This window comes from Tauraco erythrolophus, chromosome 10 (genome assembly GCF_009769465.1).
Source record: "Tauraco erythrolophus isolate bTauEry1 chromosome 10, bTauEry1.pri, whole genome shotgun sequence".
NCBI classification, from domain to species: Eukaryota; Metazoa; Chordata; class Aves; order Musophagiformes; family Musophagidae; genus Tauraco; species Tauraco erythrolophus.
In genome coordinates this window covers 26,942,421-26,957,496 of record NC_141474.1, presented here as the reverse complement: position 1 = coordinate 26,957,496, position 15,076 = coordinate 26,942,421, and the positions used below count along the sequence as shown (strand labels likewise).

General features: G+C 38.4%; 1 protein-coding gene across 1 annotated transcript in view; it reads left to right on the top strand.

The window, feature by feature from the left end:
* Window positions 1-13,965, top strand: part of SPATA6 (spermatogenesis associated 6) — a 40,025-nt gene extending 26,060 nt beyond the window's left edge. The window contains exons 11-13 of the mRNA XM_086617421.1: window positions 5,492-5,595; window positions 9,904-9,967; window positions 13,785-13,965. Of these exons, the coding sequence (XP_086473547.1) occupies window positions 5,492-5,595; window positions 9,904-9,967; window positions 13,785-13,965 (349 nt within the window). The remainder of the gene's footprint in view (window positions 1-5,491; window positions 5,596-9,903; window positions 9,968-13,784) is intronic.
* Window positions 13,966-15,076: the final 1,111 nt, after the last annotated feature.

Genomic DNA, 15,076 nt, shown 5'->3' with positions numbered 1-15,076 from the left:
GATCTTGGGTACTAGTTTTGTTGCATAGCAAAATCCAGACCACAGGTAGTTCACCTAATATTTTAGAGAGTGACATGCATCCTAAGACAGGATTTACTTCTGTAAAAGTGTGTTTAAGTTCTGAGAACTTTCCACTACAAACTGGAGCACTGAAAAATTTAGCAAACTTTTTAGGAAAAAGCTCACTCCAGGGAGAGGCTACAACTAGGTTTCCTGTCTTTTTCTAGCTATTTAAAAGTCATTATTTCTGATTTTTTTGAATTTAGTTTGGTACTAAGGTTGTTCTTGAATTGTTTGGGTTTATTAGTCTCACCTCTTGGGGAAGTTTCCTTATTTTGCATTCTTTAAGTTAACCTCCAGAAATCAGCACTTAAAGATCGGTTATTTCATACGTTATTCTGCAAAACTGAGCAGTAACTAAGCCTCATTTCATATTTTTCACCAACATCTGTACTATTTCTCATCTTCATTGGTTGATTTTGCTGCAGTGGTAGGTAAATTTGAAATTGGTTGTGGTCAAAGCTGTTTTGTGTGTAAATGAATAAATTCAGAGAAGATAGAAGATAATGGAAAAGCTTCTAAAGAGGATAAGGAGGTGCAGCCCATTTATGACACATATTTTAGTACCAGAATGACTTGAACTTTTCTGGGGGGACTGTTCAGCTGCCGTATTGAGCCTTTCTTGAAATCTCAGCAGCAGTCTGTCGCTTGGGATTCACTTTTTACATGAGGATGATGTATCTTGTCCCAGTTTTAAGGACTAGATACGAAGCTTAGGAGGGAAAAGCATCTACTAACTTAAAAACTGAGCACTGAATGTATCTGTAGTGCTTCAAGGCTGAACTGTAAACAAGGCTTTTGAAAGTAAGAGAAACTGTTTAGAAACAATGAGAAATTTTCACTTTTTAAAAATTTCTTACTGAAGAGGGAGAGCAAATGGGTACACAGCTAAGCTGTCAGCTTCTGTGTCCAAATACATAGGCTGCTGTGCTTTGGTTTAAGGCCTTGTCTGTGTGTAATTCTTTCTGCTTCATAGTAGTATCCTGGCATTGTGAAAGCAGCGTACTTCCTCCGCTTAAAATCGCCATGTTCTTACAGTATTTGTGCGTTGGTGCGTTTTCATTACAATTCAGGAACGGGTATGTCCCAATGGAGTCTCTAAAACACTTTTATGCTGGTATAGATGCATCTACACTAAGATCCGTAGCCATCAGTCATTTTAAGAAAAAGCAAAACAAAATTGCATCCTGCACTAAGTAGACCAGTAAAACTTCAGTGTAGCCCAGCCTTCCTCGTGTGCCTCCGTACAGATGAGTTCATACTGAGAACCAAGTTCCTAGTACTGAATTACCACTTCACGTTCTCTGAGATGAGAATAAAGCAACTTCTCCAATTACTGTGAATGCTGCATAAATGCCTACTTGGGTGTAAAATCTGTGAGGTTTTTTTCTATTTCAGTATTAAATATATTTGGTTTTCTCGAGAATCTGTCTTGTTCCATGTATAAGCTCTTGCAGATTGTGGTTTTTCAGGTTATACTTAGCTTTAAGAGTTCTTTCTCCCTCTTCTCCCCAATTACAGGAGCGTTCTCTCCAGTTGTGAGTCTAGTACTGCAGTACTTCATTGATTTCTGTCCTCTGATAGTTTGTCCTTGTATGTGTTTTTGCTCAGCATGAAGTCTGTGTCTTTGAAGCTGATGAATTCTGCATGGAGGCCACATGCACCAAGTTCACAAGGCTAGGAGGTGTGATGGTAGGGGAAGGGGTCACGATAGGCATTGCAAATATTCTGCTGTAGGCTTTTGCATTAATTCCACTGATACGAAATGTATCTCCTGCTGAAATGTGATATTAACATTTTTGCTCTGTGCAAGTGGATGATTGGATTGTCTGACATTTGAAAATTCCTATTTATTACAGCTCTCAAGTTTGCAAGCTGCTGTTTGACTAGAGTACATGGATGGATGCATCTTGTTTGTATTTCTAATGGAGTATTTCATCCTAATGAATAAAATTATGCATGAAAATAACTTTAATCTTTAGCACAAGATATAGACTGTCTGCTTGGCTTTTTTTTTTATCAAGGTAGATGTTGTTGGTATGACCTTAAAAAAAAACCCTCCTTATCTCATAAAAGAAAATAAATGCCTTTAGTCACATTACAAGGGAAAATGGTTCTGTTTCCTTGATCGTACTCGACACAACATCTTTGAAATTAATCTTGAGAAGTTCTTTGATTGATCTGGCTTTTTCTAGGTCACTGAGCTATATTTCCAAAGTGTTTATACAATCTATTGGAATCAATAAACAATTTAAACTGATGTAACTGCAGAATCTTTGCAAGTCCCAGGGAAAATTGAAAGTATGACAAAGAATACAGCTGTAGAAGTTTATTTCATTTATCAGGGCAAACAGTCATTGAAATGAAATGAGTTTCCTTTCAACATTGCAGTTATGGTAGTGACACCTTAATCATATAAATAAGTAGCTAGTCATTTTACAAACTCGTTATTGGTGATTTGGGGCAAATGGAATCCCTTTATCTATACTTTAAGAAGCTGTGCTCCGAAGCTTGTTTTATAAAATATTTCCAATAGGAGAGTTAAAATATCATAAAAAGGTTTCACTTCAGATTATGGCTGTTACTTTTCAGGCATGATTTTATTTTAGTTTGAGTTTTGGTTGGTGTAAATATAATGACTTTAAATGTGGATTAGTCTCTATAGTTATTACTAAAGTTAGACAATAACAGTACTAGAGAAACTAATTAAAAAGAAGCTGATACTGTTTTTAATCACACTTAAGGCTTTTTTTTTTTTTTTTTTTTCCCTTTTTTTTTTCGTTGTAAATCAAGTCTGGGGAATGTGTGACTGGTTAACATTTCTTATACCACAGCGCACACTAGTGGATTGATCAATAAAACCACCTGAAGAAAGAAAACTAATCTTGAATTAAGTACTTAAATCTTCTTCTTCTTCTTGCAGACGTAGTCGTGTATTTTCTAAATGAATGCAATAGCAAGCTGGGTTTTCTTTTTTTCCAAAAGTAAATACATTTATCTCTAAGGATATTTGTAAATTTAAGATTAATAACTATCATCTGAAATCTTACATATGAATTTCATAAAATTTATTTCCCAAAGGCAATCTATTCCAACCTCTCTCCTCAGTGCCAGCAACCTGCATGTTGGAAGAACAGCAGCTGCTGTATAAATAAGAGAAAATGCCATGACTTCATGGGTCTGTCTTTTATTCGTTGAATGGGAAATGACTCACTGCATCTAGGATGCAGGTTTTTAAACATGCATTTTGGAGGTTCTTTAATATTAGTAAATCTTTTTAAATGTTAATGGGAAGTCATAAGATGATAGTACAACTCCAGTGCCTTTACTTTACCTCTCTTTTAAAAAGAAAAAAAAAAAATATTTTTTTCACTGCTGGTGATAGAGTGCGTGCATTGTAATGCAGTACATCAAACTGGGTTTGACTGTGTTAGGGAAATGAATGTTCCTGCCTGCTTAAGGGTTTAGACTTCTATTTCTTTAAAGGCAATACTTTCCTCCCCTTACAAAATTCACAAACCATTTTGCTTTCTTTTAGGAAAAGTTATATGAGATCTTTTAGTGCAACAGATCGTTAGATTCTGGTATACAAAAGAACTGAACAGTATGAATTTGCCATACGTGCTGTTGGGTTTGAAATTAATCGTAAATGTTCAGGATGCTAATATGAACATTACAGTCAGTTTTCTGAAAATTTTTGCCTGTAATGATGCAAAGATAAACAATGTTAAATGTCATTAGAAAGATAGATAATACATTTCCCTATAGATTATATGATTCATCCTTCCAATACCATGTCGTTTCTTGGCACCCTTTCTTGAAGAAAAATAGAAGCGTTCAGAAGTAGATGGTTTGTTTTAAAGAAACTCATGAATAGTCTGAAAATATTGGGACTCTTTAGAACAGACAGAGATATTTCTGAAAGGTAAACAATAATCAGTGAGTCCAAATAAGTTGATTAGATGCAAGAAAGTAGAAGAAGGTTACTCAGAAGCAGAGAACTGGTCGCTTTCTATTTATATTTTTATCTCTGTCTAGTAATAGAAGGAATGATCCAAAAGATTGCAAAGTGCTCCCAGCCCTGCCTGTAACCTTCAAGGCAATCTGGCACTTCCCATTTTCAGGATACTGCTTCCATTAATTTTAACATTGCCAGGTTACTTGTTTAGGACTGAAGCTTTCTGTGTGTACTTGGTTTGTTCTTTTTGGAAGGAGCTGTACAGTTGTTTATCTGTATTGAAATTTCTGGAAGTTTGATAAAGGTAAACTAAGCCAGGCATGATCAGATTTGGGATTTCAGAGTGATAGACTGGAAAACACAGGAAATGCGATAAATTGGAGAGAAGAGGGCAGAAGGGCTTGCAGTCTTAGTTCCACAAACCCATCCAGAGCGTAGTGCAGAATCTCAGGGTTCAGACTCATGACGTTTCTTCACTGCTTCACATTTGTGAAGCCAACTATCAACTATCTTGTACTCCTAATCCAGCCAGGGTATGGCAGCCCAGTACAGCTGTTGGCTGTTGTTCCATGAACTCTAATTGCAGCAGTACAGCTTGCCAGCTTGCAGCTTGTCTGATGACCTGTATTCATATTAGCATGATACCACATCATGAGGTTTTATTTTCTTGGTGCAAAGTCAGGTTCTTGGAGGTCAGGAAACATTGAAATGAAGATGCACAATCTTCATTGTGGCCTGTTTCTGTTTGTTGTGATGAGATTGTGTAAGCAAACATTTCATAGCTCTTCCCCAATAATTATGTTGATCTCTCTTTTTTTCCCTTTTTTTTTTTTAAAATAATAGATTTTTGAGTGTGCTAATATGCCGAGGTTGGTGTGTAAATGATCCTATTCTTAAAATCTTAGCTAACTCCCTTAGCAGTCTGAGAATAGCTATTAATGTGAAATTTTTGCCAGCTTCTGAACTTGCTGAAAAGGAGTTTCCATCTTGTGAAATAAAGATTGTGAATTTGTAGGTTTTTGACGCTATGGGCTTTCCAACTTGCACACATTGGAGTTATCTTCCTGTTGATTTATTCCAGTGAAAAGAATTTCCATGTGTGTGATCCTTCCTTTAGGAAGAGAAAAATGAAACCTGATCACTGGGAATAGAATAACCGTATATTTTTTTCTATTCTGTAGCGATAATGCAAACATTATAGCAGTATTACTCAAGTTACAAAATCATCAACATTTTCTATGTTTTGCATCTTCTGTTGGAATTGTGGATGCATACTGTTTATGCACTGCTTTGAAGTGTTTCTTTACTTGTACCCCAGAGGAGAAGAAGAATTGAATCTAAACATCGTGTATGTTCCAAATAGAAGGAAGTAATGCATGTTTCATAATTTTTAGAAAAAATAAATCTGAGCAAAAGCATGTTCGGGCTTTTCAACAAGAAAATATGTCTTTGTTTTTCCTCTTCCTCTTGCAGATTTAGCTCTGGTTGGCCTTCGCCAGCAAATGGAGATGAGATCCATAAGAGAGTGAAAAATATTTTAAGGACACACAGTGCTAGACAGCGCCTGATATTCGTAAGTTTGACTGTAAACTAAATCCTTTCTTTTCTCCAAAATGACTGAGGAAGAGAATTGTCCCTACAGTCTTGGATTTATTATAATGTTCTTTGAGGCAGCCTTGATTGTAGAAATATGGATACACACAGGTCATTCAAATGTTTCACACAGATTTCATTAGCCTCCTTATGTGTAACCTTTATGGTCAGCTGGTATAGGTAACCCTCTCACAGGGTAATGAGGACAATTATGGGTTTTTTTGTGTCTGGTTCTCCACTTCCAATTTTAGCACAAAATATGTTACAGATCTGTAGAACATCAAGGCTTAACATGTTGTGCAGCTGCACATCAGCAGCTGCTTGTGTCCAGCTGTTTGTAGAGCTAATATTATTTTTCAGATGTGTGCTTTTTTTCCCTTAATTACCTGGCTTTCAATGAACAGAGCTCTTTATCTAATGAGATTATGCCTGGGATCAGAGCATTTTGTCCTTGAGTCTGATGGAATTTTGAAGTGTGGTTTTAGACAGATAAAAATTTTTGCTATTGCGGTTTTGAGAAACCCAGTTGTGGCACAGGATATCCCTGGACAAAGCCCTGTAAAAAGTGAATAACAAGGTTCTTCATCTGCAAAGATCTAGGGTCTTAAGTGTGAGGTGAGGTAAAAGAAAGGTAAAATAAAAGGACATAAGGATGAGAGGTAGGTAAGATTAAGTTTAGGAGCTCTGATGAAATTACTTCTTTTGTCTGACAGTCTAACACACAAATGTTATTGATTGGTGAGATGAGATATGAGTCTCTTCAAGTGGAGAAAGATATCTTTTTTGCTTCAGTTTCTCCTCTTAAAAAAAAAAAAAAGCGTTGACAGAAATCTGCTTTTGAATGTTGCTGCAATTTTAAGTTACTACTGTCCCCAACTATCCACCTTTCCCCTCTGGCGTAGTTTACTGTGCCGGTGGGAAGCGTGATGAAGAGTGTGAGAGCCCTGGCCTTCCCGCCTCGCACTCAGCACAGGAATGGCAGCGCAACCCTCGTGCGCTGCGCTGCAGGGATGCCACCGGCTGCAGTAAACCCACGGCAGAGGGCTGGGGCAGAAGTGAAGGTGGTTGTCTCAGTTCACAGCTGCACAACGTGCTGAAAAACATCTGTCTTAGCTCTGATGTCTCTATTTTTTTATTTGTTTGTTTCCCCAAATTTAGCCATCCTGGGCAGCTCCTTGTGTTGCCTGCATGCTCTCTTAATCTGATTATTTTCTCATTTCTGTTCAGTCTTCAGTTTTAGGCTAGTTGTGCTTTTTGTTTTAAACTCAGAAAACTCTTTTTCTCATGCGTGTGAAGACTGTTTGATCTAGCTCAGACTGCACCTCCCAGAGTTTATATACGAATGTTATGATCTTGTAAACTGCTGCCTCTCAAATACAACATGCCCCTCAGTTTTCTCTGATTCAGCCACTCCAAAATAGGTACAAATCATGTCAAATGCTTCTCTGATGTTTCAGGGAGCTTAGGATCATAGAGTCATGAAATCGTAGAATGGTTCGGGTTGGAAGGGACCTTAACGATCATCTAATTCCAACCCTCCTGCCGTGGGCAGGGGCACCTTCCGCTAGATCAGGTTGCTCAAAGCCTCATCCAACCTGGCCTTGAACACTTCCAGGGATGGGCATCCACAGCTCCTCTAGGCAACTTGTTCCAGTGCCTCACCACCCTCAGAGTGAAGAATTTCTTCCTATCTAACCTAAATCTCCCCTCCTTCAGTTTAAAGCCATTGCCCCTTGTCCTATCACTACACGCCCTTGTAAAACGTCCCTCTCCAGCTTTCTTGTAGGCCTCCTTTAGGTACTGGAAGGCTGCTAGAAGGTCTCGCCAGAGCCTTCTCTTCTCCAGGCTGAACAGTCTCAACTCTCTCAGTCTGTCTTCACAGGAGAGGTGCTCCAGCCCTCTGAGCATCTTTGAGCATCTGGACTTGCTCCAACAGCTCCATGTCCTCCTTATGTTGGGGGCCTCAGAGCTGAATGCAGAACTCTAGATGGGGTGAACAAACTGAATTTGATGACAATCCAGCATTTACATGTAATGAAGGTTTGCGCAGCCTGAACTTTCATCTCCAGTGGTCCCTGACTACTTTCCTTAGACAGTAGACCATGATTTTTCCGATAAAAGATTTCCTAGTTTGTTCGGAGAGCTGGATGACTGGTTATACAGTCTCTCCATACAGTCATAAAGACTATATAAATATAATCATGGGTAAAAGAGAATTCTGAAATTTTCTTCCTATTTACTTATATAATTTAAAACATTCTACTCTAGAATGACTTATACATATGCTGGTATTTGCCTGTTACTGCAACGTTGCACAAGCACATACAAATTTGCCAGCATGGTGTTAGATTCTTGAAGCATGGTGCTTTCTGTTGGCTTTCTGTTAGCACACACTGCCACTTCCAGTATCAAACACCTGCTGAACACTGACAGAGATTAATAATCAGAGAGGATGCTTTTCTGTTTCGTCTCCTGTTGGAAACCTCATGTTTCTGCCCTAAAAAAATCCAGATATCAGGGTTTCGGGTAAGATTTTTGAGTCTTTGATTACCAACCTGGTCAGAACAATGCTGGAAAAGGACCATCTTTCTCACTACATTGTCTTCCACTGAGCAAAAGGAATGGGATGATGTTACAGAGAAGTGGCACGGTGTTTGATAATCGTGTACAGCTAACTTGTGAAAGCTGTGCTAACAGCAGCCCACCGGCTTAGAAAGAAAAAAAAATCAGGTCTGCTTGCAGTGAGTACTTCAAAATACACCAGGATTGGTTGTGCTTCCCCAGATGGCCCAAAATCTAGGCTGCATTGTTATGCAGTGAATGGATGAGGCAAATGGGTCATCTTGAAAGTGAGGGAATAGGAAAGCAAGTGCCCTGGCAATGTGGTGAGTAGATTTTGGCTCCGGTCTGAATCCTCTTCCAAACTTCGAAAGGTTAAAAAGTGTCTCTTACTTTGTTTCAATCCAAAGAGCCTGATGCTAAATAACCATTCCCAGAAGCATCTAGCTGTGTCTTCCAAAATTTCGTTTCCATAGTGCTCTGTAAAAATAGTGTGACTGGAGCTCTGCTACAGATTCCTTAGGGTGTCCACTGTAGCTTTCTGCTGTGACAATTCTGACAGTATCGTAACATTTCCATCTTTTTTTGCTTTCCAGAACATAATTTGCCTCTGGCAAATGCTGCAGAGTTTTATTTACCGCTGTACCCCATTTCCTCTTCAGTGCTTTGTAGTCTGTGACTGCTGAAGGAAAAGAGTTTTCCTGTTTACAAACACACTTATTACCTTGTATTTCACCACAATAAATTGTGTTAAGTTTTTCCTCATCCATACGTCTGCTGTTCAGCTTGCTCTGCATCTTATTGTCATCTACCACTATATTTATTGTCTTTTCTCCCAGTTTTGTGTTACCAGCAAGCATGAGTATTTTTACTGCACAGTCTTTTTTCCCAGTTATTTCTTCTATAGCATGAAAGATGATTTTGTTTACTAATCCTTACAGCAATTGGCTTCTGCTAGAAGCATCACTTAATATCATGTCTTAAGTAGTGCCTTTGCTCTTCAGAGTAGAGCGAACATGGTTGTGTGGTGGGATTTCTGCCATCCTGTCTCAGGGAGCAACTGGCTCCCTTCACATAGGGTGTTTTGTTTCTTACTTACCTAAAGGTGCAAATATAGGTTAATTAATGTCTAGGTAGCATTTGGAAGGTAAGACTGCTTTCTAGTGATGCCCAAGAATGCCACTGAAGGGTCATTAAGTGTATCATAGATATTTTTAAAGTTGGATATGCACGTTCTCAGCCCTGTATATGGAACCGAGGCATTCAGATGTATAGAATGCTTCTGTCTAGTAAAATGCATTAAATGGATAATGGTAGCTCATTATAAAAGCTAATAAATAAGAAGTTTTAGGTTATTTTTTCCTCTCTTCTGCACGAAACAAAAGTAAGTAGTGAGCAGTAGGTTTCATAGCATTTAACCAACATGTTTGTTGGGAATTATTGAAGCTTGTGCTGCCTGCATAGTTCTTTACATATACACTGTCTAGAAATTCTTTCCAGTTTATTACCAGAAAATTATTAGCTGAGTTGCACTGAACTTAATTAAAAGTGTTCATAAATGGCATTTGGCTCATTACACTTTGTCCCTTTCTCCCCCAAGAAATGTAAGCATTTTAATAGTCTTTTACTAAATGGAAAGTATTTTTGAAATTAGATCATTGTAATCAGAAACCAAGGTAATGAGAATTTGATTTCTGTTTTTTTTTAGGATGAGAGTAACTCATCAAAAGGAGACTTGACTAAGACAAAAGAATCTTCGCATAAAGCGCCCTTATCCATGAGTGAGCTGCAGAGCAGGTATGGAGTTTTTCTCTGACCAAGAGAGAACAGTCATACTCATGATATTGCCCTTTAAATTTAGCTAAAAATTTGTCTTCCTATTTTGAGCTATGTAATATATTGCACTGGGAAAATGCTTCTGTAGGAGTTAGTCCTACTAGGCCTTTTCACCTGAAAGCAAAATACAGTTAACTATCATTATGCCTTTCATGCTGTTTGACACTGTGTCAGCATAGTCTTCATAAAACACTGATTGTGGAACTGGATTGGTTATAAAAATGATCCTTTTTGGATTTTATCAACCAGACAGCAAATGTCACTTTAAAAATAACCAGTTGGTTATGTTTTCTTAAAACTATAAGAGTGCAAAAATAAACTGAAGGTTATTTAGCAATATGGTTTCAGGCTGTTTTGTTGGTGTTTTTTTTTGTCTAAAACACATATTTGGAAAAGACAAGCATCTTAAAAAACACAGCAAATATGTATACTATGGTTTAGTGATTCAGCACGCTGTGTTTCAGAAGATATCTTGAAAACCTGATTTATATAGGTTAATTATTCTATGTACTCCTCACTTGGGTTGCACTTGAATGTTTTAAAAGACACCAATTGAACTGATTTTGACAACTTCTGTAGTAGAAGTTATTGATATTGATGTTCCCTGTGTATACACACAGTATTTTGTAGAACATTCTGGTTACTTGGTGAAGGAAAGATACTAAGTAATGTAAAACATTTTCGGGGTTGTATGGCTTTTCTGTTTTACTTTATATTAAGAGAGAAGTCCTAGAACTGTGGTGCTAAATTTGAGAGGTCTTGACATTAGGAAAAAAAAGGTTTTATTTTGGTAATTAAATGTGATGCAGTATTTTGTAACAAGGGCTTCCTGAATCACCACTGTATACCGCTGAAAGGAGAGTAATTCAATGTGGGCATCATAGTGAACTTCTGCTTGCCATTAGTAAGCCTTAAAAAGTTCATTTATGATTTGTTGGCTTTTTAAAAAAATCCTGTAATTTGTAGTCACCTCTGCGCAAGGGATCTACTTAGTCTTAGATTTTCACAAGTGTGTGAAGTTGCTACTTGAAGCTGTTGGTATTTCTATACCTGCGCTCACTCTTGTATTCTGCGCGTAGCCTTTTTCCTCCCTTATCCTTTGTCCTGATGGCTGCTGCAATTACATTGTGTAGGATGTGTTTGTGAGAGAGAAAGTGCAAGTTTTTGTTTTGAGGCAGCTTGGGGACTTTGAGATTGATGCTGAAACTGCAGACCACGAAAAAAGAAAAAAGAAATCCTGATACTACGGAATCAAGAAGTGATAGGATATGAAATGTCGCACTCAAGTTGGGAACGGACTTCTCCTTGGGTTTAGAGGCCGGCAGCAATAGTCCCGTCCTCTGAAGGGCGAGACATAAAAGGACTCGAGGACAGTCTGATTGCTGAGTGTTTGCCACAGTGCTCATAAACAGGATACAAGGACAGAGACAGAGTTCATGGAAGGACATGGTACTGTCGACCAAATGTTGGCAGTAAAGTAGATGATTGAAAACCACTGGGAGTTAGGAAAAGGTCCATGTTTTGTGAAATATTTAGTATATGATTCACTCAGAAAAAAACTTCTGGGACTCTTAAAGGAGATGTATGAGGGAACAAAAGCATATGACAGGTATTTCAAAGCAGGGAGTTGCGTGCAGAAATCCTACTGTTAATATGATTTGTGAGTGTAATTCCCAGATTGCTTAGCTCGGATAGTCAGCTGGTTTCCAGTTGAGACAGGAGAGGAACTCTGCTCTAGCTTGGCTGTATCTTTGTCCACACCAGTGCTAAGTATCTCACATGCAAGGACTGGCTAATGGAAATACATACATACACACACACACATACACACACCCCACCCCCCCACCCCCCCCAAAAAAAAAGAAGGGAAAGTGAAGATTTTGTCTTTTTTTTTTTCTTTTTTTCAAGTCTTTGTCAGTTCCAGAATAAGGAACTTGTGAAGGTTACTATTGTTTTTTGAGTCTTTCCTTTACTGCAGTTAAATTGGTTGGATTTTGAGTGTCTGTATGTAGATTAAGCTTTTAGTAGAAGAAAAGGCAAGCACAAGGCTGACTGGAGGAAGTGGATGCCAGGAAAAGCGTGTCAGAGCTATTTGTTGTAGAGTTACAAGTGCCGCTCCTAGTGTTGAGCTTATTTGTTGGCCTGAGAATTCTCCATCAGAAGTGAGGTAACACGAGCGACAGAAAGGAGGAGGTAAAACTTCGGTTGTTGATGGTTCTCCAGGGTATTGACTTGTCTACATTTAACACAGCCCTGCATAACTTTTCTATTGATTTCGCTGTTTGTTAGGTTGGTTTCTTTGTGTCCAAACTGTGAAGCACAGTTCACCCTCTCCACGATGATAAATAGGTTTAAATTCTCTTCATGCTGTTGACTGACTTTAAATGTTGGAGTTTTTTTGAAAAAGTATGAAAGTGGCCTTCCTCCCTTTTTAATATTGGTGCCACATAAAGGTATTCTTGTTGTTTTATGTGGTGTGGATTGGCATCACTATAATATTTGAATGTAAGAAATCTAAAAGCAAAAGCTATTCCTTCTTTTGTTTTCTATAGGACAGTGGAAGCTTAGAAATGTGAATTTAGAAAATGAATCCTACCTCTTCCTCTTCTTCCCTCACCATTGTCCTTTCTTGAAGTGAAAACCTTGTGTTTTGATGCAGCTAACTAGAAGTGTATTTGTGAGTCCTTTGACAGAAGATTTCTTTCAATTTTGTCACAGATGTTTACTGATATTAACTTGAGGGCAAAGTTTTAAGTACTAGTTTGACCGTAGTAGATTAATAAATTATATATATATAAGGAAATGTAAAGCTTCCCTGTGCAATGTAATCCATTTCCTAAGTGAAGGTGGTCACTGTAAGTGTTTCAGTTTCATTTCCCAGACTAAGAACATTCACAAAAGGCTGAAGATAACTCAGTCCTAATTTTTCAGTGTTTTAAGTGCCTAAATCTCTGAGCAGATGTGAAAAATATCACCTCAGTAGTCATTTTTTGCTTATGATTTTTGAACTACTTGTTCCATGCTTTGTCACAGGAAAATGGCTCATTTCATTATATGACACAAGACTTTGTTTTCAAAGTTTCAAGAGAAGGCAAATAGTCATGAAGTTCAGATATAGATACTTCAGATTTGTCAATGTTTCATAATGATTGAATTTCAGAGAATAAATTTCACTTCATAGATCTAAGAAATAATTTTTCGAAGCAACTGAAATATGAGACCGTATTTGTGTTTAGTATTAAAACAGTGACACAGAAGATGGGGTGGGGAAGGAACACTCGCTTGCCACTGTATCATAATGTATTCGGCAGAATACTTAATCCAAGATGCTTCCGATAGAGCACTTTGCAGCTGCAACCACGGTAATTTAATATACCTCTGATAGATTGTCTTCATATTGAAAGAGCTGCTTGTGGTTACGTTTCGACCTTCAAAGGACACAGAAATCCTGCTGTGCTGCTCTTGCATAGGCTTAGTGCTGAGTCACGCTGCCTATCAAAATACAACAGAATTACTGCATGCTCTTTGAGAATTAATTCTCTTTCTATTTGGGAGCTATTATCAAATGCACTCAGGTAAGTGGGGGAGAATTTGTGTGAATGAATAACGTTGGGCTCCCATTTCTTAGAAGTAGCTGCAGCGCAATTTTTTCATCAATTTGCAAAAGGTAATCCGTGACTAGGAAATGGTACATTTGGATTTCTGCTGGGTTTTTGCTTCTGATTCCTCTTCCTTATCTTGATTCAATCAGTATTTCTTGTCTTCTTTATGTTGACAGTTCACCAGTGCAGCGGAATGCTCCTGTTCATTTGGATAATGGAGAATACTGGTCTCGTCGTGCAGCCGTATACAAAGGGAAGCCTCACAGAGCGATCTTTGAAAAGAGTCTCGAGAAAATATACAGAAACATGTACCAAAAAGCTTCTGGCACCGTTTCAGACCAAAATACACCCTCCTGACAGCAATTCAGCTGGAAATGCACAGTGTTCATGTTTGTAAGGAAACCTATTTTCATGTAACAAATATTTGTACTCTATTTTCAAGGTGTAACTATGGTTGGGTGGGGTTTTGGAGAAACGGGGTTTTGGCCTGGGTTGCCAAAAGGAAACTATTAACATACCCCTGCCCTGCCCCCCCTCCCTGCCAAAACCCATCAGCAACTGAGTCCTTCCACAGTTAATCAAGATTGTGTTGTTCCTTTGAGGCTATGAAAAGATAATCATTTGAAGACTAATAGGTCTGTTCGACAGTCTGTTCTGACATCAACTCAGGTTTCAGCTGCAGCTAATTCTTATTAAAGCTATTTAGTAACATAAACAGAAGGCCGAAGAAGCAATATGTCCTAGTGTTCAGAGAAGGGGTCTAAAGAGGAAAGTGAATGTGTTGATTTAAAAGCATCTCATCTGGGACAAAGGGCATTGTTTTCTAGAAAATTATGTTTAGATTCTTTATTTTTGAGATGAGCAGAAATTCTGATACTGACCTATAGACATGCTTTCAAAGTGGTTTCAAGCACCTTTAATCACAAATTTTCTTATACTGTCAAATTTTGAAAGAAACCCACCCTGCCCATCAGCCTTCGTATCAGAAGAAAGGTCATCTTCACACACCTTGTGCATTTGGAAGTTTCCAGGTTCTCTTGAATGCAGCCATGACATTTGCCAATACACTTGTAATTTTAAAAAATATGAATAAGAAAGGAGTGTGGAGAGGGAAAGACGGGAGCTACTCAGCAAGCGCCTCCTATACCCCCGTACAGGCCTTCTGAAGTTCCTGCATCACAATCCCACCTAATTTGCAGCCTATCCTTCCCAGTCTGCTGGGATCCTGCTGGCAGGAATCGCATGGTTTTTGCTAAAGGCCACCAAATGTTCATCAGCAGTTCGATGCTTTCCCCAGGGATGGAACCTTTTCAGCCTTGCATTGAACAGATCCCACATTAGCAGACCAGGGCAAATTGCCCATCTATTGAAAAGCGGAATGTTTTAAAAGGGCAAGAGTGTCCATCTCCTGCTTCCTTTCAGAATGGGGGGGAAAAAACAAATGCCTGTTTTGGCTCCGTCCCTGGCT